This window comes from Rhodamnia argentea, chromosome 5, assembly GCF_020921035.1.
Source record: "Rhodamnia argentea isolate NSW1041297 chromosome 5, ASM2092103v1, whole genome shotgun sequence".
NCBI lineage: Eukaryota > Viridiplantae > Streptophyta > Magnoliopsida > Myrtales > Myrtaceae > Rhodamnia > Rhodamnia argentea.
In genome coordinates this window covers 19896484-19924118 of record NC_063154.1, presented here as the reverse complement: position 1 = coordinate 19924118, position 27635 = coordinate 19896484, and the positions used below count along the sequence as shown (strand labels likewise).

Sequence of the window (27635 nt, the reverse complement as noted above, 5' to 3'; positions counted from 1 at the left end):
GCGTCCACGTCAATATGGTACTCAAGTGAACAACTTTTCAAAGTTATGGCACTTAAGTGAACATTTTGAAAGTTTTGACACTCAAGTGAACGCCGTACAAAAATTATGGCACTTCTAGTGTACTTTTTCCCCCAAAATCTTTAGTAGATGTTAGGAAATGTATTGTGGATTATGTGATGTTCGGTTTCATTTTATTTTATAACTCATCCCGTCGGTTGTTGTTTGGTTTTAAGGATATTTATGTTGAAACTCTTCTGTTTGCATCTGCTATGAGTATGATGAATTACGTGCAATTTGTCTTCTTTTTCTAAGTACCTACATTAATGTCATTGTATTTGTGTGATGGTATAGGTACAATGGAAGATGAATCAAGTATTGTGTCTACTGGATAGTTAGCTCTAGTTGAAACATGTTTGAAAGAGTTTCATATTAATATAATACGTTCATGGATCTATGCCTAGATGCTGGACAAGTGCTTGCATGTGAAAGGACCATGTAGGGACGATAAATAATCGGGAGCTAAATGGGTAAGCGAGATTATTCATGGACACTTGGATAAAAAATACGAGACCTTTATGTTGGAAAGACACGTTTTTCTAAATCTATGTGATTTAATGAGAGAAAAGAGTTAGTTGAAAGATAGTCGGTATATTAGGATAGATGAACAAATCGGTATTTTTTTTATTGATGGTTGGTCAGAAGAGCTCTGTGAGAACTTTATGTGAGAGATTCCAACGTTTCCCACAAACAGTTAGCAAGTATTTTACCGTAATGTTGAAAGCACCGATCAAACTTTCAAATGAAGCCATCAAAGCACCTTCCTTTGATGTTGTCCCGGAGGAGTTTATGCTGGATCCTAACCACTCGCACTACTTTAAGGTATGTTTTCCATGTTAAGTTTACATCGTCAAATACTTGTAATTGATAATCTTGTATAACATTATACTTTTATAAAATCACAGGGCTGTGTATGTGCTATTAATGGTACACACATTAGTGCTATCGTACCTGTGTCGAAGCAGGTCCCATATAGAAATAGGAAAGGGACCACTACCCAAAACGTGCTACGTGCTTTTTCCTTTGACATGAAATTTACCTTCGTGTATGCTGGATAGGAAAGATCAGCCAACGATTGTAGAGTGCTCTCAGTAGCACTTGAGGATCCCGAACAGAATTTTCCTCGACCACCACTAGGTATTTTCTTTGTCTATCACAGAATTTTCCTCGACCACCACTTTGTCTACCACCACTAGTTTGCTTATGATCATATTTTGGTTGCATATCATAACAAATCTACGTTGTACCTTGTTGCAAGCAAATACTACGTAGTAGATTCTGGTTATGCAGCACTTCCAAGATTTTTAACGCCGTTTAAATATGAATGGTATCATATGAATGATTAAAGAGGTAGAGGGAGACGAGCTAGAATAACAAGAGAAATGTTCAACCATAGGCACTCCTCACTTCGTAACGTAATTGAGAGAGCATTTGTGGTACCGATGAAACGGTTCTTTATATTGCAACACGTGCCTTCCTTTCCAATTCGGAAGCAAGCGCCCATTACGATTGCGTGTTGTGCTCTTCACAATTATATTTGCGACCAAGATAAGATGGATATAAACTTTCCCAATTTTGGTGATCCCGACTACGCATATAGGTTTACAGAAGAAGAGGTTGCTGATGATGTATCGGATGCGCAAGTAAGTGAGATGAATATGCTTAGAAAAAGTACTGCAAATAAAATGGCATGGGACTATAATATGCCTGCAATTCCATGACTATGTATTTTTCAATTATGTAATTATATTTTTAACTACTTTGGAACATTTATGTATGACTCATAATTGTAATTTTCCATATCTAAGGAAAACATATTTGATGTTCTCATTGTTCAATTCCAATTCGTCTTTTCTTTCAATTTTTTTTGTTATAGTTGATCTCGTCCATATTGTAATTTGATAAATTATGCATAAATTAATTATACATATATGGTCTAATTTGATTAAGTAAATTGAACAAATGAGATTTAATTTGATTTAGTAAGTTAAAAAGATAAAGGCATCATAATTTTAATATATATACATAGTGCCCTTAATTAAATGAAAAAATTAGGAACAGAATTTTGTTACGCTTACCAAACGCGTTTCATTTCTTTTTTTGTTCCAAGAACAGAAACTTTATGCGATTACCAAACGCGTTTATGTTCTTTTTTTGTTTCGGGAACAGAATTTGTTTGCAGTTACTAAACGTGTTTACGTTCCCAAAAATCATTGTCTGGAACAGAAACAAAAAAAAATGTTTCTATTCCAAAAGTTGTTCCGGGAATAGAAATGTTACCATACGCAGCCTAAGTATCCACTCTATTAAATCAACAACGTTTAAGGCCGCTCTTGTAAAACTTTTGATATAGTTGGTTATGTAGAAAATGCACCAAGAAGGCCTTAATAAACATAACCCCAATTGTGATATGAACTTACTTAGTTATCTCTCACAACACCCCCTCCATTGATCGCGAGCATTTGCCGCCGCCCCCATTGCCTCTGCGAAGTAGTCTGATTTCTCATGCCGATCGCTTTGATCTCTCTCTCTCTCTCTCTCTCTCTCTCCAACCACCCTTGATGAGACCGATTGAGGGCACACAACTCGACGACATAAGCAGAGCGAGAGCGATCACTATCTTCATCCAAGTTCTTGTTGACGGCAATGGTGATCGAGTGAATTTGGCGAAGAGAGAGAGGGAGAAAGAGAAAAGTCTGATTGAAGGAGGAGAGAGAAACCAACTCGTGGACATATGGAAAGGTGTCCAAGACGATGGCGGTGTGATCATGGCAGCGGTCGACGTCGGCTGTGGGTGGAGCAATTATGTAGTGAGGATGAGAGAGAGATAGATGTTGAAGTGTGGTTCATAATACAACCCATCGCTATGAAGGGACGAGGGTCCCGAACTCCAATGAGTGAGCGGAGGTCACAAGGGGCAACACCATTGGGAGACCAGAGAACGTTTATAATTTGAGTCAGTATTATATTGGTAGTGTTAGCTTGGGTTCATGAAAATGAATAGCTCCTGTGCTATCTATTCATTGTCTCCTTATCTTGTAATTAAAAGTTATAACAGAGATATGTGAGGTGCTAATTATAGTGAAAACGTATACTGAATGTAACCCTAGTTTGATGGTGAATCGGGATAAACCTTGTGTCTCGATTTCTTTTTCTCGCATTTACTCTCCATTTCGTTGTGATTGTGCACCTAATTCTATCGGTGAGGAAGTTATGGCTCTATTATGTTTCGTTCTAGGATTCGGAAGCGATGTTCTTAATGCGCATGTGGGTAATCCAGACTACCATGAAACAACTATTCCGTCATGTTTATAATCGATCGTTTATTTATCTGCTAGCATCAAGACAAGCGCTATGCGCCTACATGAAATTAGTTAATTTATCTATGGAAAGAAAATGGGTGGTTTCAAGAGGAAGTGGATGAAATGTGAAGCTACCAAAGACGTGCTAATTATATATCTTTTTATGCTTTTTTACTTAATACAAGGGGAATTCTGTAATACATACATTCCCTTTCATCCTAACAATTTCTAAGCCTTGCCAATCTGGCCTCAAGAATATAATGAGATCAAACGAGGTGCAAAATCTCAGATCAATTGTTCAATTCCTCACACTACTTGTCAAGCAAGTTTGTCCTTTTGTTTCTTTATTTATTTATTTATTTATTTATTTTTGGTTGAATTTCTTGGCTGCATTCCTCCAAATTACTGATTGCCATACGCCTCACAACTTGCGAGGGCCACGGCTCGATGATTGACTTCGAAGGACACATATATTTGGACGCATCTTTTTAACCACTTGTGCATGCTGGGCATAATTAGACATAGAATTCATTTATTTGATATGTGGCGTGAGGTTTGGATGAACCATCCCATTAAATGTGTGGCAATGCACATGGGCGGAACGCACGGACCGCGGGATCAATAATTTAGCGAAAAATGAATAATTTAAATAATATATTTTTTTAAAAAATATTCGTTTGCATCATTTGAAATATCGGGATCGGTTGAGTAAAATTATTTTCATTATCGGCAATTATTTATATCTAAATATTTTCGTGAACCATAAAATATTTTTCATTAATTCGTTTTCACAAGCTAGATAAGCGACATTTTTTGTAAATGGTTTTTTGAATTGTTATTTTTGGCGAAATAAATAGAGCATTAGTGTGTAAGTATGTATATGTTTTTTACCCAAGGAAAAAATTTATTATTACTGGGTAGGAGATTTTGCAGAAAGCTGGACTTCATTTCTGAGATCTCTTTCTTTTGGTTAGTATGCATGTCTAGTTGAACAGGAATGAGTGGCCGAAGTATCGGGATCGGTTGAGTAATATGGAGAAGATTTATCTATTCCATGTAGGGGTGAGCAAATCGGACCACCCGGATCGGGACCGCCGGGACCGGTGATCCGGTTCCCGGTTCTAGAGAGAGCGGTCCGGTTCCTAGTTCTAGGGTCCTAGGACCGGACCGATCAAAAAAAATTTTTTTTAAAGTTACCCTCTCTTTACTTGTTAAGGGTGTCTAAGAAATTTTACCAAATTGAGAAGCTATTGGCACTCTCTCTATTTTTTTTTTCTCCTATGTAGAAGTCTTTTTAGTTACACTCTGTTTTATGTTTTGAAAGTAATCAAGCTCATGTGCTCCATGTTAGAAATTGTGCATTTTTTTTTTTTGGCATGTGTCTGGTCCAAAGGAACCGCCCGGGAACCGAACTAGACCGGTGGTTCGGTTCCTAGGTTCCGGAAAATCGAGAACAGAGACCATCGGTCCAATTCTCGATTCTTGAGGGGAACTGGACCGGATCGGGAACCGATCACCCCTAATTCCATGCATAAATAATGTGGGAGTGATACTAGACGCAACCGACCAATTCTAAGGGATATATATACATACGTGATGCCAGATAGGATGAGATTTATATCACTCAAACAATGATAACGAATCGGTTATACCACATTATCACTATCACGTAATGTATTAGTCACACGAAATGCTTCCTCGAGTATTATGATAAGCTTAGTTATTTTGATAATTTAAGCAGTGCAAAAATTCTAAACTGCTATATATTTTCCCCAACGTGTAGTACGGAATCATTGAAGCGAATGGGATAAGCAAAAGGGCTATGTTTTTCTCATTTGACCATATTTTTGAATCACATTTTTCAAGTTATGAATATTACACCACATGCAATCTTAGTCAAAATTAATAATGGGTATGCAACCCACCAGTCAAATGTTTCGTTGGAAGAACGATGTCCTAAGCGTCCTTAAGCTTATTGTAAGGATATCAATTCAGTCCTAAAATTATTGATTTGCTAATTTAATTCTCAATCTTTATGCGAAATTTCAATATAGCTTTTCAGATGAATTTTCGCCGAAAATCGTTGACGTGAAGGTGTGCCACTTAGGACAGCCGGCGATGACAGGATAACCACGTCGGCGGATCCCCATGAAAATTGACCGAAAGGATTATATTGGAATTTCGTGCAAATGTTTAGTATTAAATTGACAAATCAAAATGTTTAGGATTGAATTGACATCTATAAAATAAATTAAGAACCGATTGGGTAATTTTTTTCCTTATAACGATAAGATAGGGCAATGAAGGAGATTAGTGGAATGAATTGGTTCACTCAATGGTGAGATCACCCACCCGATTCCCTTTGCGCGGATTCAATTTTGTGAAAGGAATACTCTTAGGACTTCTTCTGATTCAATGCGGAATTGAATGCTCCAAAGTTAGAATTTCAATTGCTACTATTTCATATTGGAGACAATTAGACCACGGATTTGGATTCCGCATGGAGTACACCGACTAAAAAAATGCGCAATTGGATTACCTATCAATAGTCCTTTTTTTTGTTGGGGGGAGGGGGAAATTGTGAAAGAAGTCATAAACCTTTTAAGTTTGCCGATTCAATCCTAAACCTTTTCACATTTACCAATTTAGTCTTATTGGCTGAAAATTGTTGATGTAGACACCGAGCGTCTTACGTGGCACCGCTAGCGCTGAAGTATAATTTTTTTAAAAAATAAATTTTTATTTCCTTTTTTTTGTTTTTGGATTCGGGGGCTGGCGAGAATCGGCAACCTTGCCGGACCTTGGGCGAGGGCTGTTACACCCTTACTTGGCTAGATCTAACGAAGGCCGCAATGTCCTCACCATGGCCCGCGAGGGTTCGCGACCCCTCACCGGCCTAAGGGGCTGCGATCTCACAGCTAGCGAGGGCTTTGTGACCCATGCTAGCTCTCACCAACGGGCTACCCGACTACTAAAACCCATAAAGGAAGAAAAGAGAAAAGTGAAAGAAAAATGAAAAATATTCAAAAATATCTAAAAAAAAATATTTATAAAGTGTCCACGTTAATGCTGGTAATGCCATGTAGGATAGCCGGCATCCACGTTAGTGATTTTCGGCTAACAGAATTGAATTGATAAAAGATTAGATGGTTTAGAACTGATTAGCAAACTTAAAAGGTTTAGGATTTTTTTTGACAAATTTCCCATTAGAATTGTGATTCCATTCCACATTTTTATAACCATGAAATTATTAAAACCTCAAGTCAACCTCCGATCACTGTCATCCCTCAATACTAGGCAACTAATATTATGCTGATTATTATGTCATGAATAATCTTCCAAAAAATAACTATTTATATGTAATCAAGATAAGATGATTTATCACTCATATATATTTGGTCGAAATCACTCATATATTTACTTAAGAGTTCAATACAAATTCCGTTGTAGTTGATGTAGTGTAGCATTGATAAAGTGAATGAGAGGAAAGAGTCAATTGTATTTTGGTAATGGTTATTATAGCCCATTCTGTAATGCAGCTATTACCCGAAGGAGTCCTGTAATAGCTAGCTATAATAGGAACTACACAGTAATATTTGTTATTACAAGCAATCATCGGAAGAGGCAGTCAACTTGTAAACTACTTTTGATTATAGAGCGGATATGATTTCACAAAATCTGCGGTTCAGACTAGGTCTCAAGCCAAACTGATAGAGGTGGACAGTGACTGTTAAGGTGAGAGGGTTTGGATAAGGTGCGTTACCTAATGGTAAAAGAGCGGGGATAGACCAAATCACATATCCCACTAAGGAAAATGCATCACGGAGCGATTCGGGCAACGATTCGGGCAAACACTGACGAAGAAGTCAAGGAAAGGAGAGACATTCAATGAGAAAGAAGCATTTGATGATAATTACATGTTACCAATTTCTATCAACAGTTTCCATTATCTTCTATTTGGTAAGAAACTGATACTATTCATTATTCAATTTATTAGCTATTATTCAGATGGTTGACAACTTGAATTCGAAAGAACTTTTGTAATCAATGTGGTAGTTGGTGGATAGGGAGACCCGATCTCTACCGTTAGATTAAAGAAATACCCACGTAATTAGAGACTCTGGCGTACATTTAATGGTCTCCTCCCCATCATATGTATCATCCCACAAATACAATACGAGCAGAGTATTTCAAGCTAGATAAAGGTCAAAATATGAATTCTTATCTCTATGATCTGGGGTGATTCAAGTGAACGAGAGATAAATCGAGAAGAAGGCCGAGTTTATGTGACTCTATTGAGGGGCGAATGAGTTGAGTATCTCAAGTTAGATAAAAATCGAAATATGAATTCCGTAAAATCTACCGAAAGTCAAAAGTAAAAGTAACTCCGTATGAACCGATCCATAGTCTTCAAATATCCATTCACCAACTCTAACATAGTTTTTCCATCTGATTTGTTTGTGAGAGACACATTAAGAATGTATCTGGTGGCAATTAATCTTCTACTATCGACTTTTATTTGACATAATTGTGTCCAAAATATTTTTTTTTTTGGGGAGAAACATAGAAAGCCACACATGATTTATACATATTAACTTATGGAAAATTTGAAGGATTCTATATGTTTTGCCTCGAAGGAGTCTGCTATTAAAAGGAATAATTCCCCAGATTAGTCTTCAACTCCATACAGTTTGATTGATTTTCCCTTTTCTCTTTTTTATTTGTCAAAATAATAAGGGAAAATTTCAAATAAGAGTATGGAGCACTCTAATTTGTTTAAATCCTGAAGTGGACTTCGTTTATAAAAAAAAAGAGGCCCGAAATGACAAAATGTTTCAAGGAAGGGCATGATCAAGGGTATTCTCATCATTTTATATTTTTTGAATTTTTTTCCTTTTTTTTCTTCCTTTTTTCCTTGTTTTTTCTTCCTTTTTCACTGGTTGTCGGTCTCAGATAATGGCCGACCGCCGGTGAGGGTTGGGTGAGGCCGCCCTCGCCCATGCGAGGTCACCAATGACGAGCAAGGATTACCAGGCTCTCGCCAGCCACAATAAAAAAAAAGAAATAGCAAAAATGAAAATAAAAAAGGAAAAAATACAATACAAGCAGAGTATTTCAAGCTAGATAAAGGTCAAAATATGAATTCTTATCTCTATGATATGGGGTGATTCAAGTGAACGAGAGATAAATCGAGAAGAAGGCCCAGTTTATGCGACTATTGAGGTGGCAAATGAGTTGAGTATCTCAAGATAGATAAAAATCGAAATATGAATTCCGTAAAATCTACCGAAAGTCAAAAGTAAAAGTAACTCCATACGAACCGATCCATAGTCTTTGAATATCCATTTACCAACTCCAACATAGTTTTTCCATCTGATTTGTTTGCGAGAGACACATTAAGAATGTATCTGGTGGTAATTAATCTTCTACTCTCGACTTTTATTTGACATAATTGTGTCCAATATATATATATATATATATATATATTTGGGAGAAACATAGAAAGCCACACATGATTTATACATATTAACTTATTGAAATTTTGAAGGATTCTATATGTTTTGCCTCGAAGGAGTCTGCTATTAAAAGGCATAATTCCCAAGATTAGTCTTCAACTCCGTACAGTTTGATTGATTTTCCCTTTTCTCTTTTTTATTTGTCAAAATAATAAGGAAAAATTTCAAATAAAAGTATGGAGCACTCTAATTTTCTCAAAGCCTAAAGTGGACTTCGTTTAAAAAAAAAAAAAGGCCCCCAAAAGATAAAATGTTTTATGGAAGCGCCTAATTAATGGTATTCTCGTCATTTTATATTTTCTAATTTTTTTTTCTTTTTTGTTCTTTTTACCTTGTTTTTTTTTTTTTTGCCTTTTTCACTAGTTGTCCGTCTTAGATAATGACCGATTGCTGGCGAGGGCTGGGTGAGGCCGCCCTCGCCCACAATAGATCACCATCTACTAGAGAGGGTTACCAGGTAGCCACAACAAAGAAAAAGAAATAGCAAAAATGAAAATAAAAAAGAAAAAAAGATAAATAACAAAAATATCCGTAACCAAATCTTTCTGGATATAACGAGGGGGCTTATTTGAAATTTTTCCAAATATTAATGCCTCGATTTCTCTTTTTCCCGATCGAATATATTTTCCATATATGTTCTACCCGTTCATTAATTAATCATCAGAATTTTCTTTTGTTTCTCGCGGAAGGCTATGGCAGGAAGAAAAGGACGAAAGTGGAGGGGAGGGTAACCAATTGATGTGACCCGGTCACTTTCTCAAAGAATTTGTGAAGTGAAAGCAAAAATTTCGTATCAGCAGACTTGAAATAAAAATAGAAATAAAAATAATAATGGACTGGCATAAATAAATAAAAAAGAAAAGAGAAAGAATTCAGAAAATAGACCCATCGAATATTGTGTTTTTTTTTTTCTCGAAAGAAAAAGAGAAATTCCTCGTATCCGATCTCACGTGGACAACGAGATCCACGCATCACTTCCCTCTCCTCTTCTTCTTCCTCCTCTTCTTCTTCTTCCTCCCCCTGCGTTGCTGCTTGCTGCTTGCTGCATCAGCAAATCCCAGTCTCTGTTCCAGTTCAGGACCAGCATTTATATCGCCAACCTAACACTTAGCCAAAGAAAAGACACCACCAATCTCTCTCTCTCTCTTGATTAACCCAGAGAGAGAGAGAGACACACACACACACTCTCTCTCTAGAAAATAAGTGTTGGGTCTCTTCCTCTCATACTTAGCAGCGAAAGGGCAGTAGAAAGCTCTGTCCTTTTTGGTCCCCCTGCTGAAGAAAAGGAGAGAAAAAAAAAATGGGAACTTGCACCTCTAAGCCACCGAAACCCAACCCTTATGCATCGAGAGGACGCTCCCCAGATGACCAAACTCACCCCTCACAAGCCCCCGAATCCCCTCCCACTCCTCTCCACTACAAGCCCACCCCAGCAGTTACCACCCCTCGATCCCCCTTCTTCCCCTTCTACAGCCCCAGCCCCAGCCCCGCCCACTTCCTCAAGAAGACTCCGGCGGCGGCAGCGGCGTCCGCCAACTCCACGCCGCGGAGGTTCTTCAAGCGGCCGTTCGCCCCGCCGTCCCCCGCGAAGCACATAAAGGCGGTGCTCGCGCGGCGGCACGGCAAGAAGGCGGCGAAGGCGATACCGGAGGAAGAGGGGGATGACCAGGTGGAACTGGACAAGAGGTTTGGGTTTTCTAAGGAGCTCACGAGCCGGCTGGAGGTTGGGGATGAAGTGGGGAGAGGGCATTTTGGGTACACCTGCTCTGCAAGGTTCAGGAAAGGGGAGTTCAAGGGACAGCAGGTTGCTGTTAAGGTCATCCCCAAGGCTAAGGTTGGTCCCAAGTTTATTTCTTTTTTTGTTTTTTTTTTTCACGTCGTAGAATACAAATTTTTTTAATATCCTTGCTATTGTCTGATCTCTGGATGTATGCAATTCATTTGATTTGATTTTCATTTTTGGGTTTAAGTAAAATTGGTCAGATCTTGTCCACTTCTGCAGATTTGCTTGTTTGTGCAAAATTTGCGACATGATGTTTGATCAGATTCCTTTTTATTCTAAAGCATTGAAGAATAGTTTTCGGTTTGTCTCAAATGTAAAAAAAAAAAAAAAACTTGTCCTCTTCCAAAGAAAATTTGGGTGTTCCTTTCCCAGTTGATATCCAGTATCGCCTTCACAAACTTGTCCTCTTCCAAACAAACACGTTTTATTTTTGTTTGCATAATCTTGCGGATTTGCTTACGTTTGTGAAGTTTTCGACTTATCATTTGATTGGAGCCTTACTTTGTTTAATATTCCTTGCTGATATGTATGTTTGAGTACTTTGTTTTTCCTTTGGAAGTCTCTGTTGCCTATCCGAATAGGTGGGGGGGATGATGTGTGTGGTGGTAGATTGGAACTGATCAAATTGAAGACTTAAAGTTCGAATTGGATGGCTGCAAGTTTTGTAGAGAAAGATGGGAATATTCAGTCTTTTTCCGCTTTAGCAATCCTTTCTAGATGAAGAATACTTGGGCTGGCTTCAGATATAGATGAGTCCCCTGTGCGGGAGTTCTAAAGTGGCCAACATGTTTGTTTATTGATATTTTGGTCAATGCTGGGAACTAATAGGGAGCTTCACTTGTGATAGCACCACTAGTTTGCAATCGCGATTTTGATGTTTTTCTTTTTCTTTTTAATCCTGTCATAGTCCCAAAAAGTAAATAGATGGGGTCTTCTTCGTTTAGAAGCTGTAGCAAGTGCGCTAAACTTAATCAGAAGCCCAAACGCGGTTGGAATATTCTACACTACTTTTCACATCGTGTTTATCGGTGCATGGTTGAAGCTTGAAGGGGACTTGTTTGATGGCTGATAAAGGAAGGACCAAAAGGTTGTTGAAGCCTTTAAAATGGAACTAATCATTGCCACAAGATCATGGCTGAGAATGGGTCTTGAAATGGACCTATTTTAGAAGGCAACATGACATTAAAGCTGGTCAATTTTATGCCTGTTGGCCAGCCCAAACTTGTGGCCATCCAGAGCACGATGGGAACCTCTGATTGGGACATTGGTTCAATCTGGACTAGATACCTCTCGATTGTTTGGATTTTGGGTCTCATTCAACTATTATACGATAGGGCCACTAGCGGACAAAATGACAACTATTTCGTTTGATTTGTCTTTATCCCTTACAGGAAAAGAAAAGCCTGATTAATTATTATTTTTAAACTGGTTGATTCTGCAAACCATACAATTAGAAGTTGATTGTTTGGCTATGCCTGGTGCATGCATAATTGGCTCTTCCATTGGACCTGGCGAAAAGAATGACAGAAGAACAAGTTATATTCGTATTTATGTAGTTGTATGCGGGCCAAGCCAAGGAATGTTAGGTCATAATCTTTTTTTGTCTTCTAAGATGGTGAACACTGTCACGTAAAACTACAATCTGATGGGATTTAAATGGTTTTCCTTAAATGGAGAAGTTGTGGACTTTTCATCTAGTGGTAATTGGATGAGAAACACTTTTTAAAGGATGAAAGAATAAGCTATCCTTTCTTCCACAAAGTTTATTTCTCATTTGCTATATTACATCATAGGTCAAACCTACCTGTCGTGTGGGCTGTGTGTGACTTACTACATAGTCTCCCAGGCTGCTTGCTTAAAAACAGAGAACCCTGGTCGTATTGGTTTATTTATCAAAGAACAGACATTAACTTCCATTGAAAAATTGGGAGTCGATAGCCCAAACCACTATCGAGTATCATATTACTATTGAATCCGCAAGTCGCCACATCAAATTGGCCCGCACTTGAGTTTGAGGTGGACCCATTTTTATTCTTGTATTTGTGTGTAGCATAGGTTGCATGTTTAAGCAATTATAACTCTCCATTCTTCATCTGAGTTCTGCAGCGGAATCTTTTTTGTGTTATCACTAATCACATTCAAGTCAACTTGAGAAAGAAGTCAGCTTAACCATATATACATGGGGCCTTTGCACCATTTTTTGCTGAGTGAGGATATATGGTTGTAGTCATGTAAAGGTGTATTCATTATAATGTGCTTGTCCCATTTGCAAAGAAGAAAGTGTGCCATGTTCAGGACATTCAATTGTGTGTGAGTTTTTCTTGTGATTCTCAGGCTGGTAATTTGGTGATTAAGTTGTGCCTGGCAGACTCCTAACTAGTATTCTAATTTGAAGTCCTAAGAGAACTACCAACCCAAAAAAATAGAATAGAGCAAAAATGATTATAGGCAGGACATAATAATTGGTTACAAAAATGTATGGTCTTACGAACTGATATATACCTTAATCATTTATTTAGGAGAGCAATTTGGAACTCTTATGTAAGGACAGGTCAATTTAATGCTAAAAGTAATCCCAAGTGGGATTGACGGCTGTTCTCTATGCGCGCGCGCACATGTGTATAGCAAAATATAAGCCTGAAAAGCAAAATACACAATGGTTCTCGAGTCCATTTTGTTGCAATTGCTAGTTGCTGGATGTGAGCAAGAGTTGAGCATATCATGAAACCTAAACGGTTTATGCTCAGCCTGGTTATATCAGATTTAAATAGAAACACGAGTAATTTGAACCCATAGCGTTTTATTGAGACTCCTTATTGTGAATGGAGACTCATATGATATCCCTAATGAACTAATGAGAACTGTAGGATCAATTGAAGGTTTAACTATCAACTGTAAATGATGTTTTTACACGTGGTAGTTGGTCAGTACCAGAAAGGTTAAGTATTTGACATTTCAAGATTCCTATATCAATATAAAACAAATTTATAGTGTCCTAATGAGCATTATGGTTCATGTCCAACGATAGTCATATGGAAATATTATCATGCTTGTATGGGGGACTGTGTGAGCTTAGCTTGGCTGGCCCCTGCTGAAATTCTTTGCCTTCATTGGACTGGTATATGTGGTATGTGCTATATTTCATGTGTCACTGGTTTATAGGTTGACTGCAAATAACTAGAGAATTTCAAATTTTCTTTTGTACGTCAGAAAAAGAGAACACTTTACCAGGTCTTCATGTTGTCCTTATATTGGATATATTAAATTTTTACTAATCTGAGGATCTCTTATCTCCTTGTCTTTTCTCTCCTTTTCAAATTGTTGATAGAAGTGGTATTTTTCTTCCTTTTCTTCTTCAGATGACAACAGCTATTGCAGTTGAAGATGTGCGGAGGGAGGTGAAGATATTACGAGCCTTGTCTGGACATAGTAATCTAGTTCGGTTTTATGATGCATTTGAAGACCCTGATAATGTCTACGTTGTTATGGAGTAAGTTCGCATTACTGTTTCGTGAAATATTTCCTTTTTCTGTTTTGTCTTTAGCTCAGATGCTGTTGTTAAATATGAGCTCTTTCTGGGAGGACTCGGTATAGATTTTAGTTATACAAGAGGTCTCCTGAGTCGTCTATTCCTTGGGTCACTGACTTTGTTCATCTTTTTATTCAAACATGTAATTCTTGTGCTCTAAATACTGAGGCACTAGACCTATACCATCACCATTACAGTCTTATGCTATTTCTCATGTGACCTAACTGCTTGATTATCAAGTTGACATTGTTTTACGTGCAAATTCCAGGTTATGTGAAGGAGGAGAACTACTAGACAGAATACTTTCTAGGTGATGTTTTCTCAGCTGGCTACTTAGTGACTTCCTACTGGTGCTTTGTAACGTGCCTCTTGCTAAGTCTCTGATGGCTATTCTATTTGCAGAGGTGGCAAATATTCTGAAGATGATGCGAAGGCTGTTATGGTGCAGATACTAAACGTGGTCGCATTTTGTCATCTCCAAGGAGTGGTTCATAGAGATCTTAAACCAGAGGTGAACAAAACTCTGATCTAGGTACATTTAGATAGTAGGCAGCTAGGTAACCTTAGGAAGGTTACATGCCTAATTAGGTGTATACTCTTAAGTAATTGTAATGGTAGTTACTCTTACTTCTCCTCAGAGCAAATCAACTACTAGAGGAGTTTCCTGGAACTTGTGAATTCATGTGAGATATGTCTGGTTTTACTATGATACCTGATTGAGAAACCTGTTCAAAATGTTGTTATAGAAAATGTATTCTTTCAAAAGATGATGTTATGTGCAGCATGATTGCCTCTGCTTGCCCAATGTGCTTATTACTTAAGCTAGTTTGGCTTTTGACTATCCAAAATATGTTTTTTAAATTGTGACAAGTATTTACATCCATTATTGCAAGAATGAAGCCGACTGTCCTTGTATAACCTGTGGTCATGTACTGGGATGATCTGTTCACTTGATAGTCATTTCTCTTATGGTGTTTGGGTCTGCGAACTTGTATAATGCTGAGTTTCTTGTTTTCATGCATTAAAGTGTGCTAGTTGTACTAGTACTTGGTCCATTCTGAATTGTAAAATACTGGTATTTGCTGGTTCAGAACTTTCTTTATACATCGAAGGAAGAGAATTCCCAATTGAAGGCAATAGATTTCGGCTTGTCAGATTTTGTGAGGCCAGGTTTGTTCCTGGGGCTTTACATTAAGTCCCTGCAGTGTGATTCTAAGCATCACCATAATGGGTTCTGATAGGGTATCTAAATTCTGACGCTTGTTGGTGCTCAACAATTATTACAGATGAAAAGCTTAATGACATAGTTGGAAGTGCCTATTATGTTGCCCCTGAAGTTTTACATAGATCCTACACTACAGAGGCTGATGTCTGGAGTGTCGGTGTGATAGCTTATATTCTTTTATGTGGTAGTCGGCCATTTTGGGCAAGGACAGAGTCTGGAATTTTCCGCACAGTCCTGAAAGCTGAGCCAAGTTTTGATGAACCGCCATGGCCTTCTTTATCTTCAGAGGCAAAGGACTTTGTCAAGCGTCTGTTGAACAAGGATCCCAGGAGACGTATGAGTGCCGCTCAGGCTTTGAGTGAGTGTTCGTCTTGCTAATTCTAATAGTGAGCGTCTCATAGAAGTAGACTGACAGGTTGTAAGCTTTCTCTTCCATGCACAGGCCATCCTTGGATTCGGAATTATAATGGTGTGAAAGTCCCTCTAGACATACTTATATTTAAACTCATGAAGGCTTATATGCGGTCATCGTCTTTGCGAAGAGCTGCATTAAGGGTATGATGTCTTTATGCTTGCCTTAAAACTCTTCTTGAACTGAAGCGTTGCACTTTTTTCTTTGTTTGAAATTGATTAGTCTCATATAGTTGCTTGTTTCTTCGATGTTCTTTCTCCCCCAATATTAAATTTTAGAAAGAAAAGCTAAACTTCAATAAGGGCCTCTTTTGGAGGCTTCATTAATGTAAAGCATTGTAAGAAAGCTCTGATGAATGCATGCTTATTGGATGTCTTCTGATGACTACTTCCTACACTGCCAAAAGTGGCTGCTTTGGCCAGGGCATTTTAAGTGACTCAGATGCGTGTGCTCCTGCACCCTTGTGTGTATGTGTGTGCATTTGTCAATGTCCTCTTTTTCGATTCTAAAATAAATGATTAGGAAAATAGCAGCTGGCAGCATTGATAGATCATCTGGCTCAGTGAGAGCTGTTATGATTTATTCGCAATCCAAAACTTAGAAGGGTACAATCATTCGGAAAATGGACTCACGTCATGAGTTAGTACAATGCCGGTTATCTTTACCTTAACTTTCTTTGTGTTCTGATATCCAACCTGAGTCTACTTTGTAAGTTCCCGTAAGCGAAAAAAAGAGTCCATTTGATGATTCAGACAATTGGAGTGGCACTCAAATCACTTTCGAAATTTACATTTTGATTAAAAACATTGATACTGCTTGTTATTATCTATCTGATGAGATAGGGAAGGGTAGTTTGGGTGGTTTTACGAATTATCGAGTTTTTAAGGTTGACCCTCCACAATGCATTTGGATTTGATCATTGTCTATGATAGGTTAATAATTGCAGCTATTTCTACTGCCTTACTGTCACTCTATTGGGCTGAATGTTTTGACTACTTTAGAGCAGAGCAAGATATTGTTGCCTCAAGTGCCATCTTCATCCCACTCAGTTTAGCACATTCAAAGTAGTGCTCTCATTTAGTGGTTCCGTGCTTAGTTCCACTTCATGCTGAGAAAGTGCAGGCTTGACCAACAATACTTCCATTGCATAGTTCACTTTCCCACTTCTTTGAAAGCGTTACCACTGTAATGTGATTGAACTGTTTCAGTGCTTGAAAGTTTTGTTTAATCTGGGAATCAGAGAGGCTTTTGATGAAGAGCCTCACAAATTCCCTTGGATCCAATTAAGTTGTGCAACAGGATTATTTAGTTTCTCAGCTGATATCTAATTAAGAAACTGAATTTATATGTAGTGACTATCTCACAGCTTCTAAGCCTGGATTCTTCATGGATAGAGAGAGAGAGCTTGAATTCTTGAGCTTAAATTTTAGACTCAGGTTTGGAGTGGACTTCTAGCAACATCTTAAATTGAGATGCACAATGAATGTTACAATTACAAGGTTTCAGTGTTTGCTATTTGTTCAACCAAAATTTTCTGAATATCATGCAATATATTATCGCAGGCGTTAGCAAAGACATTGACAGTGGATGAACTAGTTTACCTGAGAGAACAATTTACGCTGCTCGAACCAAATAAAAGTGGCAGCATAACTTTAGAAAATTTGAAGCTGGTTAGTGTCATCCCCCTTTGCTCACTCGCTCTCTCTCTCTCTCTCTCTCTCTCCATATATAAATATACATATGTATGTATGCATGTATATGTATAGTACACAACACGTATTGTACACTATGAGCACACATTTGCTGGCACACGTACACATACATATCACAGACGGGGCATGGAGATCATGTAATTGTTATCAGTGCAAGTTTCTCATCAATCTTTATTCTTGGCAGGCCCTGATGAGAAATGCAACTGATGCAATGAAAGAGTCTCGCATTCCTGATTTCCTAGCATCGGTAGACGCGCTTTAATTTCACACTGTTCCATGAATTATTTGTCAATTTAGATTCTTGTGTTTGCTAGCTGTCTAACCATGAATATGCTGTTCATCTCAGCTAAACGCACTTCAATACAGAAGGATGGATTTCGAAGAGTTCTGTGCAGCTGCTTTGAGCGTCCATCAGATGGAGGCACTTGATAATTGGGAACAGCATGCCCGTTCCGCATACGAACATTTTGAGAAGGATGGAAACAGGGCCATCGTAATTGATGAACTTGCTTCGGTGAGTTTAATTGTTCTGGCTTTTGAATCTATTAGCATTATCTCTGGATTTTTAAGCACACAATTAGTTTCAATTACCCCCCTGATAGTGCCGAGTCATTCAATCCACAAATGCTTAACATACTCAAATGGTTCTCCCCGCGAAATTGCATGTTGTCAAATGAGACATGTCGCTGAAAACGGAGAAATTGAAGCACTTTTGAAAATTATCAGACACAAAACATGGGGAGAATGGTAGAGAAATAAGCGTTGCCTTTTACCGTATTGTCTCTGATTTTCTTGTGCCGCCTTAAATGTTGTGTTCTCCTTTTTATGGTCCTTGGTCAATTCCACTTCCTTAGATTGAAACCTTGTCTTACTTACTTAGACCCTAGATTCCAATCCATAAATCGGTGCAGTAATTTGTATGATTATGCATCTATGACTGCCTCTTTTCCAGTATATGACAAAATCCACTGATGCAGCCAACGTGATCAAACAAGTTTTGTTATAATATTGATGTCTGTATTACAAAGCTTAGGTGAAGATGGATTGTTGCGTCAATTCACAACTCAAATAAAAGTTCTAATTGGATTACAGTTCAACACCCTGTTTAATTTGTTGGCTTATCTATTTTGGATTAGACTTATATTAGGGTTTTCATTTTGCCAAGTTTGATTCGGAAGTAGGATTTATTTATTCTTTCGTCACATTTTACGTTAGAGTAGGAATTTAGAAACATCTGGGGAATTGTAACACTTTCTGTAGTGGAGAGATCCATTGAAGATTATTGAATTCTAGTGAATCTTTGCTTTTGAACTATGGGATGCAATTTCCCTCCGAAATGATGCTTAAGAAACCCTAGTGCGATAATTATGTGGCTTGGCTTGGGTTTAATGTCTGAAAATTTCTCTCATTGAGTAATTGTTTGCCATGGGCTCACTTCTTTGGGCCTGATCATCTTACGTCAAGAACGACTGGAACAGTTTTGGTCATGTTCATCTTCCTTTTCTCTCTGTTAATTTTTTTCTACTTGAATTCAATGTCAGGAACTTGGTCTTTCACCTTCTGTCCCGGTTCACGCCGTCCTCCATGATTGGATAAGACACACTGATGGGAAGCTAAGCTTCCTTGGGTTCATCAAATTGTTGCATGGAATGTCCAGCCGAACAGCCACAAAGACGTAGTGAACTGAGTATATCGTCCTCAAAGCTAGAGCTCAAGGACTTTCGCGGGCTTGGTTTTCCACGGTAGAATAAGGTGCTGCACCCGAAATTCGCAAGCATCAAATTGGTTTTCCGAGAATTGAAGGACCCCCTCAAGCTCGGTCGTCGGTTCTTTCTGTATAGATCAGGTGCATACTCTTCAAGTTGCTGAAAAGCTATCTACCGTCCGATTCATTGCGATCCCTGGAAGGTATAATAGGCTTTGAAGTGTAAATTTTTTCCCTTTGCTTTACTGAGGTTTACAGAAATGTTTTATGTTCTGATAGCGCCGCATAGATGTGTTTTTCCTTTCCCTGTCTTCCGTAGTTGATGCGGTTTGTACCTGGGAAGTGACTTTTGGATGGTGGTGGGCAAGACGGACCGATTGAACTGGAAACCGTCCAGACCGGACCAATATTTTTGATTTTTAATTTTTCTTAAAATGCAAACTTGTAAACCTCTTTTCCTTTGCCCCAGACCACGAGTCAGACAGCGTGACTACTTCTCCTCTCCTCTAATCGGCAAAGTGCAAACCATATTCGTAATTGCACGCCCCTCGCCTCTCGACTCTCACTTGGGTTGCTCAACTCGATGCTCTGCTCTGCGTCTTTACCTCTCGCCTCTCAGCTCTCATGCCTTAGCTTTTTTCCTCTCGCTCGAGCTCGATGCTTTCCTCTCGCCTCTCAGTCCTCTTGGAAACCCTGGCTGGAGTGTAGCTCACCTGTTCGACAGCTGGGTCCAAAGGGGAAACAAGGTCTGATTCTCTCTCTCTCTCTGACCTGCGAGCATCACCATAGGCAGTGGAGGCTCCTGTAATCTTTCTAATCCAAGTTAGTCTTCACTGAGATGAGAAGCAGGGACATTGCTGGCTGGCTTAAATGTTGAAGTAAGCTGCTGGCGGTAGTAGTTGTGATGGTGAATGTAGTACTTGGAAAAGCTTTGGGATGGTGCCACTCAGACCTTAAAGTCGGTGGTGGCAATGGTGGTGGTAGTGGAGGTAACGAGACAAGGTTTTGTGGAGGTGAAGGTGGAAATAGAAGTGACGATAGAGCTTGGTGGTCGCTGGGTTAGGAGGTGAATGTGGTGGCAGAACAAAATGGTACCGGTCCATTAGATTGCCCGGGAACCAAACCAGTTATAGGGACTCCGGAACGGACTGGGAACCATCACTCCTAGGTACGGGCATTTATAAGTTGGGACTCTCTCTCTCTCTCTCTCTCTCTCTCTCTCTCTCTCTCTCTCTCTCTCTCTGAGCAGTCCTATTGAGACGTTGCTGCTAATCTAAACCTGGAAAATGATTGCAGGTTTGAATGTATGATTCCGCTGGCAGTCTTGTCCAAAGAAAGGCGAAAGTCATGGGGGCAAGCTTCCTTGCACCGATACGTCGAGCTTGCATCCTAATTGACGAACCAACTCGGTGCATTGTCGTGAAGCTGTGCAAACTTTTTTTTTCTTTTTTGATCGAACGAGCTGCTTGTGTTGGAACAGCTACTCAAAATAGAGAAGCAGGTCATTGTGCGTGTAAATGATCAAATAAAAGTCAAACCATAGATCAATCTGGCGTTCATATAGTTATTCAAGAAAATGACTAAGCCTCTCCTCAGTTGATTTCCACTTCCACTATTCTTTTGCCGTTATGGTTCCCCTAAGGAAAGCCACCAACTTGTCCTTCAAATCCAAAGCCTTGTCGCAGTGAGGCTTCAAGAGATGGAACGCATGGCTCTCGCCTTCATGCTCCACAATCTCAACACTCCCGCCCCATCCGCTCTTCTTCAGCTCCTCGTGGTACCACAGGCCTGAGCCCCTCAGGGGATCCCTCTGAGCCACAAACACCAACACCTTCTCGCACCCGATCACGGCCAGGTCCTCCGGCGGCGGCTTCAGCCTCGGATCTGCCAACCCGCTGTTCTCGGGGCACATGTACAGCCACATCGTGTCGTCGGCGGTCCCTCCAAAGTAGGGGTGCACCATGGCCACCCCCACTATCCTAACACCAGCAGGAACCCCGGCGCGCCCAGTCCGGACAGCCACGTTGTGGGATATATTCGCTCCAGCGCTATCCCCCGCTATATACACCCGCCCGAAATCCCCGTGCTCGGTCAGCCACTGGTCGGGGCCGTTCCCGTTGGCATGTCCCAACGCCCATTGGGTCGCGGCCCACGCATCGTCATAGCACGCGGGAATCGGGTTCTGCGGGGCGAGACGGTACTCGATAGAAACGGCGATGACACGGGCTTTTGCCACGAGCCAGCTCACGTACTCATTGTTGGTTATGCCTTAAGGATCATTCTTGGTCATTTTTTTTGTGCTGGTCTGTTAGCTGTTTGTTTTGTTTTACTTAGTCAACAAGATAGTAGGAGTTTGTTGTTCGGTTCCTATTTTGTTGCTAGTTAGTTCAATTCAGTTTTCTTTATTTTTTGAAAATGCTATGTAATCTTCTCTTGTTCTTCTAAATTGAGAGCACATTCCCTGTAACAACAGAGAGCACATTCTGTGCAACAAATTGGTATCAGAGCCCTATTGATCTTAAGGGACTTGTGAGAGAGTGCTAAATTCGAAGTAGAACAAGAAAGATGGAACAAACCGGTGTTCCCTCTGCCTCATTCTCAACAATCACAGCTCCAATCTTCGATGGAGACAACTACCAAGCATGGGCAGTGAAGATGCAAGCTTTCATGGAGGGTGCGGATCTATGGGAAGTCGTGGAAGAGGACTACGAAGTTACTGATCTACCCAACAATCCAACTATCAATCAAATCGGGTACCATAAAGAGAGAGTAACCCGAAAAGCAAAGGCAAAATCTTGCTTGTTTTCTGCCGTCTCCTCGACCATATTTACTAGAATCATGAAAAAGGATTCAGCACATGATATATGGAATTATTTGAAGGAAGAGTATGAAGGGGATGAGAGAGTGAAAGGGATGAAGGTGCTGAACTTGTTAAGGGAGTTTGAGAGGCAGCAAATGAAGGAGAATGAGTCTGTGAAAGAGTTTGTTGATAGGCTAGTTGATATAGCCAATAAGATAAGGGTCCTAGGGACGGATATAGATGATAAAAGGCTGGTTCAAAAGATTTTGGTTGCAGTGCTCGAAAGGTTTGAAGCAACCATTGCTTCTCTTGAGAACACTAAGGACATTTCGGACATTAAACTTGCTGAAGTCCTAAGTGCTCTACGTGCTCGGGAGCAAAGAAGGCTTATGAGGAAGAATGAGCCTATCGAAAGTGCTCTGCAAGCCAAGCTAAAACTGCATACTGCAGAAAAGGGAAGAGGATGGAACCGGAATAGAAGACATGTTGAGGCCGGTCATAGTCATAACCAGGGAGGTTCAAGTAGTGGTGGACACGATAGGAAGTGGAATGCGCTTCCATGCAAGCATTGCGGAAAGAGAAACCACCCTCATTTCAAGTGTTGGAAGAGACCGGATGTGAAGTGCGGGAGGTGTCACAAAATGGGCCATGTTGAGGCCATTTGCGGGGAAAAGCATCAGCAACAACAAGCTGAAGGTCAAACCGTAGTAGCCAGTGAAGTGGAGCACCTGTTTGTTGCCTCCTGCTTCATCTCAAATGCATCTAGAGATGGATGGCTCATGGACAGTGGATGCACCAACCATATGACGGGTAATGAAGGATTATTTAGCAATTTAGACAAATCAGTGAAGTCTAAAGTCGGGATTGGTAATGGAGAATGCATAGAAGTAGAAGGCAAAGGTGATGTAGTGCTTGAAGGTCCTGGTGGTGTTAAGCTTATCACGGAGGTTTTGTTTGTGTCAAAGATAGATCAGAACCTGTTGAGTGTGGGTCGGTTAGTAGAGAAGGGGTTGAAGGTCGTGTTTGAGAAGAGTGAGTGTGCCATAGGAGATGAGAATGGTCACATATTTTTTAGGATTCCTATGAGGAACAAGTGTTTTACATTTGATCCAGTTGATGAGAATTATGAAGCCATGAAAAGTATACAAGATGAGGAGGAGTTATGGCATAGAAGACTGGGTCATTTCCATAGCAAGGGGCTACAATACTTGCAGCAAAATGAAATGGCAGTGGGGCTACCTATGTTGCAAAAGGAAGTAACCGGCTGTAGAGCATGTTTACAAGGCAAGCAAGTGAGGATTCCTTTCAAAAGGTCAAATTGGAGGGCCAGTGAGAAGTCGCAACTAATTCACACCGATGTGTGTGGTCCAATGCCGGAGGAATCACTGAATGGCAGCAAATACCTCATCACTTTCATAGATGACTGCACTAGAATGTGTTGGGTGTACTTCATAAAGACTAAGGCTGAAGTTAGTGAGATTTTTTTTGAGGTTCAAAAGAGAAGTGGAGAAGGAGAGTGGCTGCAATATCAAGACAATTAGATCAGACAATGGAGGAGAATACACCTCGGGCGGTTTCAATGCTATATGTGATAATGCAGGGATCAAGCACCAACTCATCAGGCCATACACTCCACAGCAAAATGGAGTGAGTGAAAGGAAGAACACAAGTATCATGGAGATGGCTAGATGTATGCTACATGAGAAAGAACTCCCTAAGAAGTTACGGGGCTGAGGTCGCCAACACTGCAGTCTTTCTTCCGAATGGCGCCCACTAAAGCTCTCAACAAGCAGACACCATTTGAAGCATGGCATGGTTACAAGCCTAAGGTGAGCAACCTGAAAGTGTTTGGTTGCATTTGCTATTCATTGATTCCTTCATTAAGAGAGATAAGCTTGATCCAAGAGGAAAAGCATGTATCTTTGTGGGATATAGTTTGCAATCTAAGGCTTATAGAGTTTATAATCCCGCTAGCAACCAGGTTGTGGTGTGTAGAGATGTGAGTTTTATGGAAGATAAGAAGTGGGACTGGTCTGTAGAAGGTGGCAAGGGTGAAGAGGAGGTAGTGCCATTGCGGGTTGAACCAAATGAAGTGGAAGTCGAGGATCTAATTGATCATGTTCCCGTGAGAGGCACTAGATCTCTTGCTGAAATTTATGAGAGATGCAATATAGCTATGATTGAACCAGCTAGCTATAAGGAAGCAAGTGAAGATGTGAAATGGTGTGCTGCAATGGAAGAAGAAATCGAATGATTGAGAAAAACCAGACATGGGATCCGGTTGAGAGGCCCAGAAACAGAAAGGTGATTGGAGTGAAGTGGGTATTCGGGACAAAGTTGAATCCCGATGGCTCAGTACATAAGCACAAAGCAAGACTTGTTGTCAAAGGCTATGCGCAGGTATGGGGAGTAGACTATTCCGAGACCTTTGCTCCAATGGCAAGGTTAGATACCATAAGGATGCTGCTGGCTCTTGCTGCACAAAAGGGCTGGAAAGTATTTCAGCTGGATGTGAAGTCGGCTTTCCCGAATGGAGAGCTAGTGGAGGAGATATATGTTGAGCAGCCTGATGGCTTTGTAGTGAGAGACAAGGAAGATCATGTGTATAAGTTGAGAAAAGCCTTGTATGGGTTGAAGCAGGCTCCAAGAGCTTGGTATAGTAAGATTGATAAGCATCTGCAGGAACTTGGGTTTAAAAGAAGTTTGAGTGAAGTGACCCTATATGTGAAGAAAGGTATGGAAGGTGTAGCTATTGTCTCTCTTTATGTTGATGATCTTTTGGTCACTGGTGATTGCGAAGAGCAGATTGCGGAACCGAAGAGAGGACCGATGAAGCAGTTTGAAATGACCGATCTTGGACTAATGTCCTTCTTTACGGGAATGGAGGTGCAGCAGAGGAAAGGCGAGGTATTCATCTGTCAAAGGAAATACCTAAGAGAGATCTTAAAGAGATTTGAGATGGAGGAATGTAGAAGTGTGAACACTCCTATGAATCTAAAGGAGAAGTTGCAGAAGACCGAAGGAGCCGAGCCTGGCGATGAAGGAGTATACGGGAGTTTAGTTGGTTGCTTGATGTATCTAACTGCAACAAGACCAGATATCTTGTATGCGGTAGGTGTGCTTTCAAGATTCCTAAGTTGTGCTGGTGAAGAACACTTGGTAGCCGCAAAAAGAGTGATTAGATACTTGAAAGGCACTCGGTCATTTGGTGTCAAGTTTACTAAAGTGGACAATTGCAGGTTGCAAGGCTTTGCTGATAGTGATTGGGCTGGTTCGATCGAGGATATGAGGAGTACAAGTGGTTTTTGTTTTACTTTGGGATCTGGATGTTTCACCTGGAGCTCAAAGAAGCAAGAAGTGGTTGCTCCGAGTCTTGCAGAAGCTGAGTTTCTAGCAGCTACTGCAGCAGCCAATCATGCAATATGGTTGAGAAAGCTAATGCGGGATCTGGAAATAGAAGTTGAAGGACCAACCGAGATACTTGTGGACAACCAAGCTGCACTAGCCATATCTCAAAATCCTGTCTTTCACGGGAGAACCAAGCATTTCAAGATCAAGTTCTACTATTTGAGGGAAGTGCAACAAGAAGGTGAAGTGAAGCTACTCTATTGCAAGACGGAAGATCGGGTGGCTGATGTGTTTACTAAGCCACCGCAAGCAAGCAGACTTGAGTTATCGAAGAAGAAGGCTGGAATGTGTTCCGCTCCTTAAGCCAAAGAGGAGTATGTTGGTTATGCCTTAAGGATCATTCTTGGTCATTTTTTTTGTGCTGGTCTGTTAGCTGTTTGTTTTGTTTTACTTAGTCAACAAGATAGTAGGAGTTTGTTGTTCAGTTCCTATTTTGTTGCTAGTTAGTTCAATTCAGTTTTCTTTATTTTTTGAAAATGCTATGTAATCTTCTCTTGTTCTTCTAAATTGAGAGCACATTCCCTGTAACAACAGAGAGCACATTCTGTGCAACACTCATGGTACCCCTGGTGGAAGGCAGACCCTATGGAGAAGCCTCCGCCGTGGATGTAAATTAGGACCGGGAGCCTCTCGTCCAGGCCGGCCCCACGGGGCATGAAGACGCGAGCCAAGACCGTAGGATCCGAGGAGATGGTGACGTCCTTGGACCGGACCTCCGCGTCCTCGGACGGGGGAACTTTCAGTTTCTCCATCGGCATTAGTCTTTCGACGCGCCCGTCTTTGTATACTCTGAAGAAGGGGAAGAATTCATGGAGGATGTCGCCATCGTTGGCCTTGGATGGTTCCATCCTTTCGAGAGATAATGGAAAGATTTTGAATCAGACGCTCACCGGGCCAAATTGATTCAGACGGATCAGAACTTACACAAGAGATCGTTCGGGGGTTGGACTTAATACTTGTTGCTTTGTCGGTCGTTCGACAACTACCCTTCTAACATTTTAGTTCATATACTTTGACTTTTTTTTTTTTTTTTTTGACAAGCTATATACTTTGACTTTATTATGCATCGCTTGGAACAGTTTTCTTAGTCCTACACCGAGAGAGAGAGAGAGAAGCTTTCTTGGCTTGATTGTTTGCACTTTTTCTTCAAGGGAGTATTTCTTTTACCGTCAAAATTTTAAAAATGCTATGAAAGTTTTAAATATTTCTAGGCCTAACTAAAACCCTAAAGACCCCCAATTTTAGCTTCAATCGTAATTCTATTATGCACTTTTCTTTGTCTCACGAGAAACCCCAACTTTAGGTTTAATCTGAATTCTACCTTAAACTTTTTTTTTCCTCATGAAAAATCACCAACTTTTACTTGAGTGCTATATACGTCCTCTTAACCCTCCGCCTGAAATTGGCCTTAGTGATCCTACGTAGAATTTCTACTTTGTTGCTCTAGTCTTTTCCTAAATTTCATATCCACGAAGACATCATTTGGAGATTAATTTCTACGTTATCCCAAACAACGTCTTCTTAGATCTAAAGCTTTGATAAAAACTAGAGCAATTAAGGTTGACTTTCTTCAGTAACTTTTACTTTCTTCAATCACTCTTACTCTTAAGATCGTGTTCATTTCATCTTGCTTGGAGATCTTCGATTTTGTGCTCAATCTTCAATCTCTTGTGCTCGGGAGTCTTCCATCTCTCGTGATCAGAGAGCTTGCGCTCAGGATACTCGGTTCTGGACACTCGAACAGCTTGTACTTGGGACTTTTCCATCTCTCCATTGTCAATAAGAAGTCTTCAACAGATGGTTAACTTGGGTAGATTTGAAACAAGCCAAAGTTTGTGGTTTTTTTATGATACAAAAAAAAAGTTTAGGGTAGAATTGGGATTGAACCTAAAGTTGGGTGTTACAATAAAAAATTTTATGGTAAAATTGAGACTTGACTTAAAGTTGGAGATCTTTTAAAGTATTGGATCAATTTTCTAGTTAGAAAGGTAAGTGTGTGCACGCAAACTTAGATTAAGCAACTGACATGAGTGATCGCATTCAATGATGTTAACCTATCCTTGAATCCCACGTAATAGTCAGATCTATTCCCTTTTAAACTTTTTATGGGGTGATTTAGCACTACACTGGACCAATGTAGGTGCCCTTGGATCCCAGCTACCTTCTATCAATGAATAGAATAACTG

At 40.1% G+C, this 27635-nt stretch overlaps 2 protein-coding genes across 2 annotated transcripts; one reads left to right on the top strand and one right to left on the bottom strand.

The window, feature by feature from the left end:
* The first annotated feature begins 10061 nt into the window (after positions 1–10061).
* LOC115737221 (CDPK-related kinase 5-like) lies at positions 10062–19690 on the top strand. Its single transcript, XM_030669247.2, has 11 exons — positions 10062–10709; positions 14018–14148; positions 14456–14497; positions 14590–14698; positions 15279–15357; positions 15474–15770; positions 15855–15967; positions 17387–17494; positions 17721–17783; positions 17883–18050; positions 19078–19690. The coding sequence occupies exons 1-11, from the start codon at positions 10176–10178 to the stop codon at positions 19213–19215; spliced, it is 1782 nt and encodes a 593-aa protein (XP_030525107.2). The 5' UTR covers positions 10062–10175; the 3' UTR covers positions 19216–19690.
* A 1041-nt stretch (positions 19691–20731) lies between these two features.
* Positions 20732–26388, bottom strand: LOC115737139 (2-hydroxyisoflavanone dehydratase-like). The gene is made up of 2 exons (XM_030669129.2): positions 26009–26388; positions 20732–21497 (listed from the first exon to the last, which is right to left on the bottom strand). Exons 1-2 carry the CDS (start codon positions 26295–26297, stop codon positions 20854–20856), a joined length of 933 nt encoding a protein of 310 aa, XP_030524989.2. The 5' UTR covers positions 26298–26388; the 3' UTR covers positions 20732–20853.
* Positions 26389–27635: the final 1247 nt, after the last annotated feature.

What these genes read in the sequence shown, in the direction of transcription:
- LOC115737221 (XM_030669247.2), top strand. Translation starts at nt 10,176, where the DNA reads ATGGGAACTTGCACCTCTAAGCCACCGAAACCCAACCCTTATGCATCG. An exon ending in CTAGACAGAATACTTTCTAG is followed by an intron (nt 14,498 to 14,589) that starts GTGATGTTTTCT and finishes TTCTATTTGCAG; the next exon opens with AGGTGGCAAATATTCTGAAG. An exon ending in TAATTGATGAACTTGCTTCG is followed by an intron (nt 18,051 to 19,077) that starts GTGAGTTTAATT and finishes ATTCAATGTCAG; the next exon opens with GAACTTGGTCTTTCACCTTC.
- LOC115737139 (XM_030669129.2), bottom strand. Translation starts at nt 26,297, where the DNA reads ATGGAACCATCCAAGGCCAACGATGGCGACATCCTCCATGAATTCTTC. An exon ending in TGCCTTCCACCAGGGGTACC is followed by an intron (nt 21,498 to 26,008) that starts ATGAGTGTTGCA and finishes GCATAACCAACA; the next exon opens with ATGAGTACGTGAGCTGGCTC.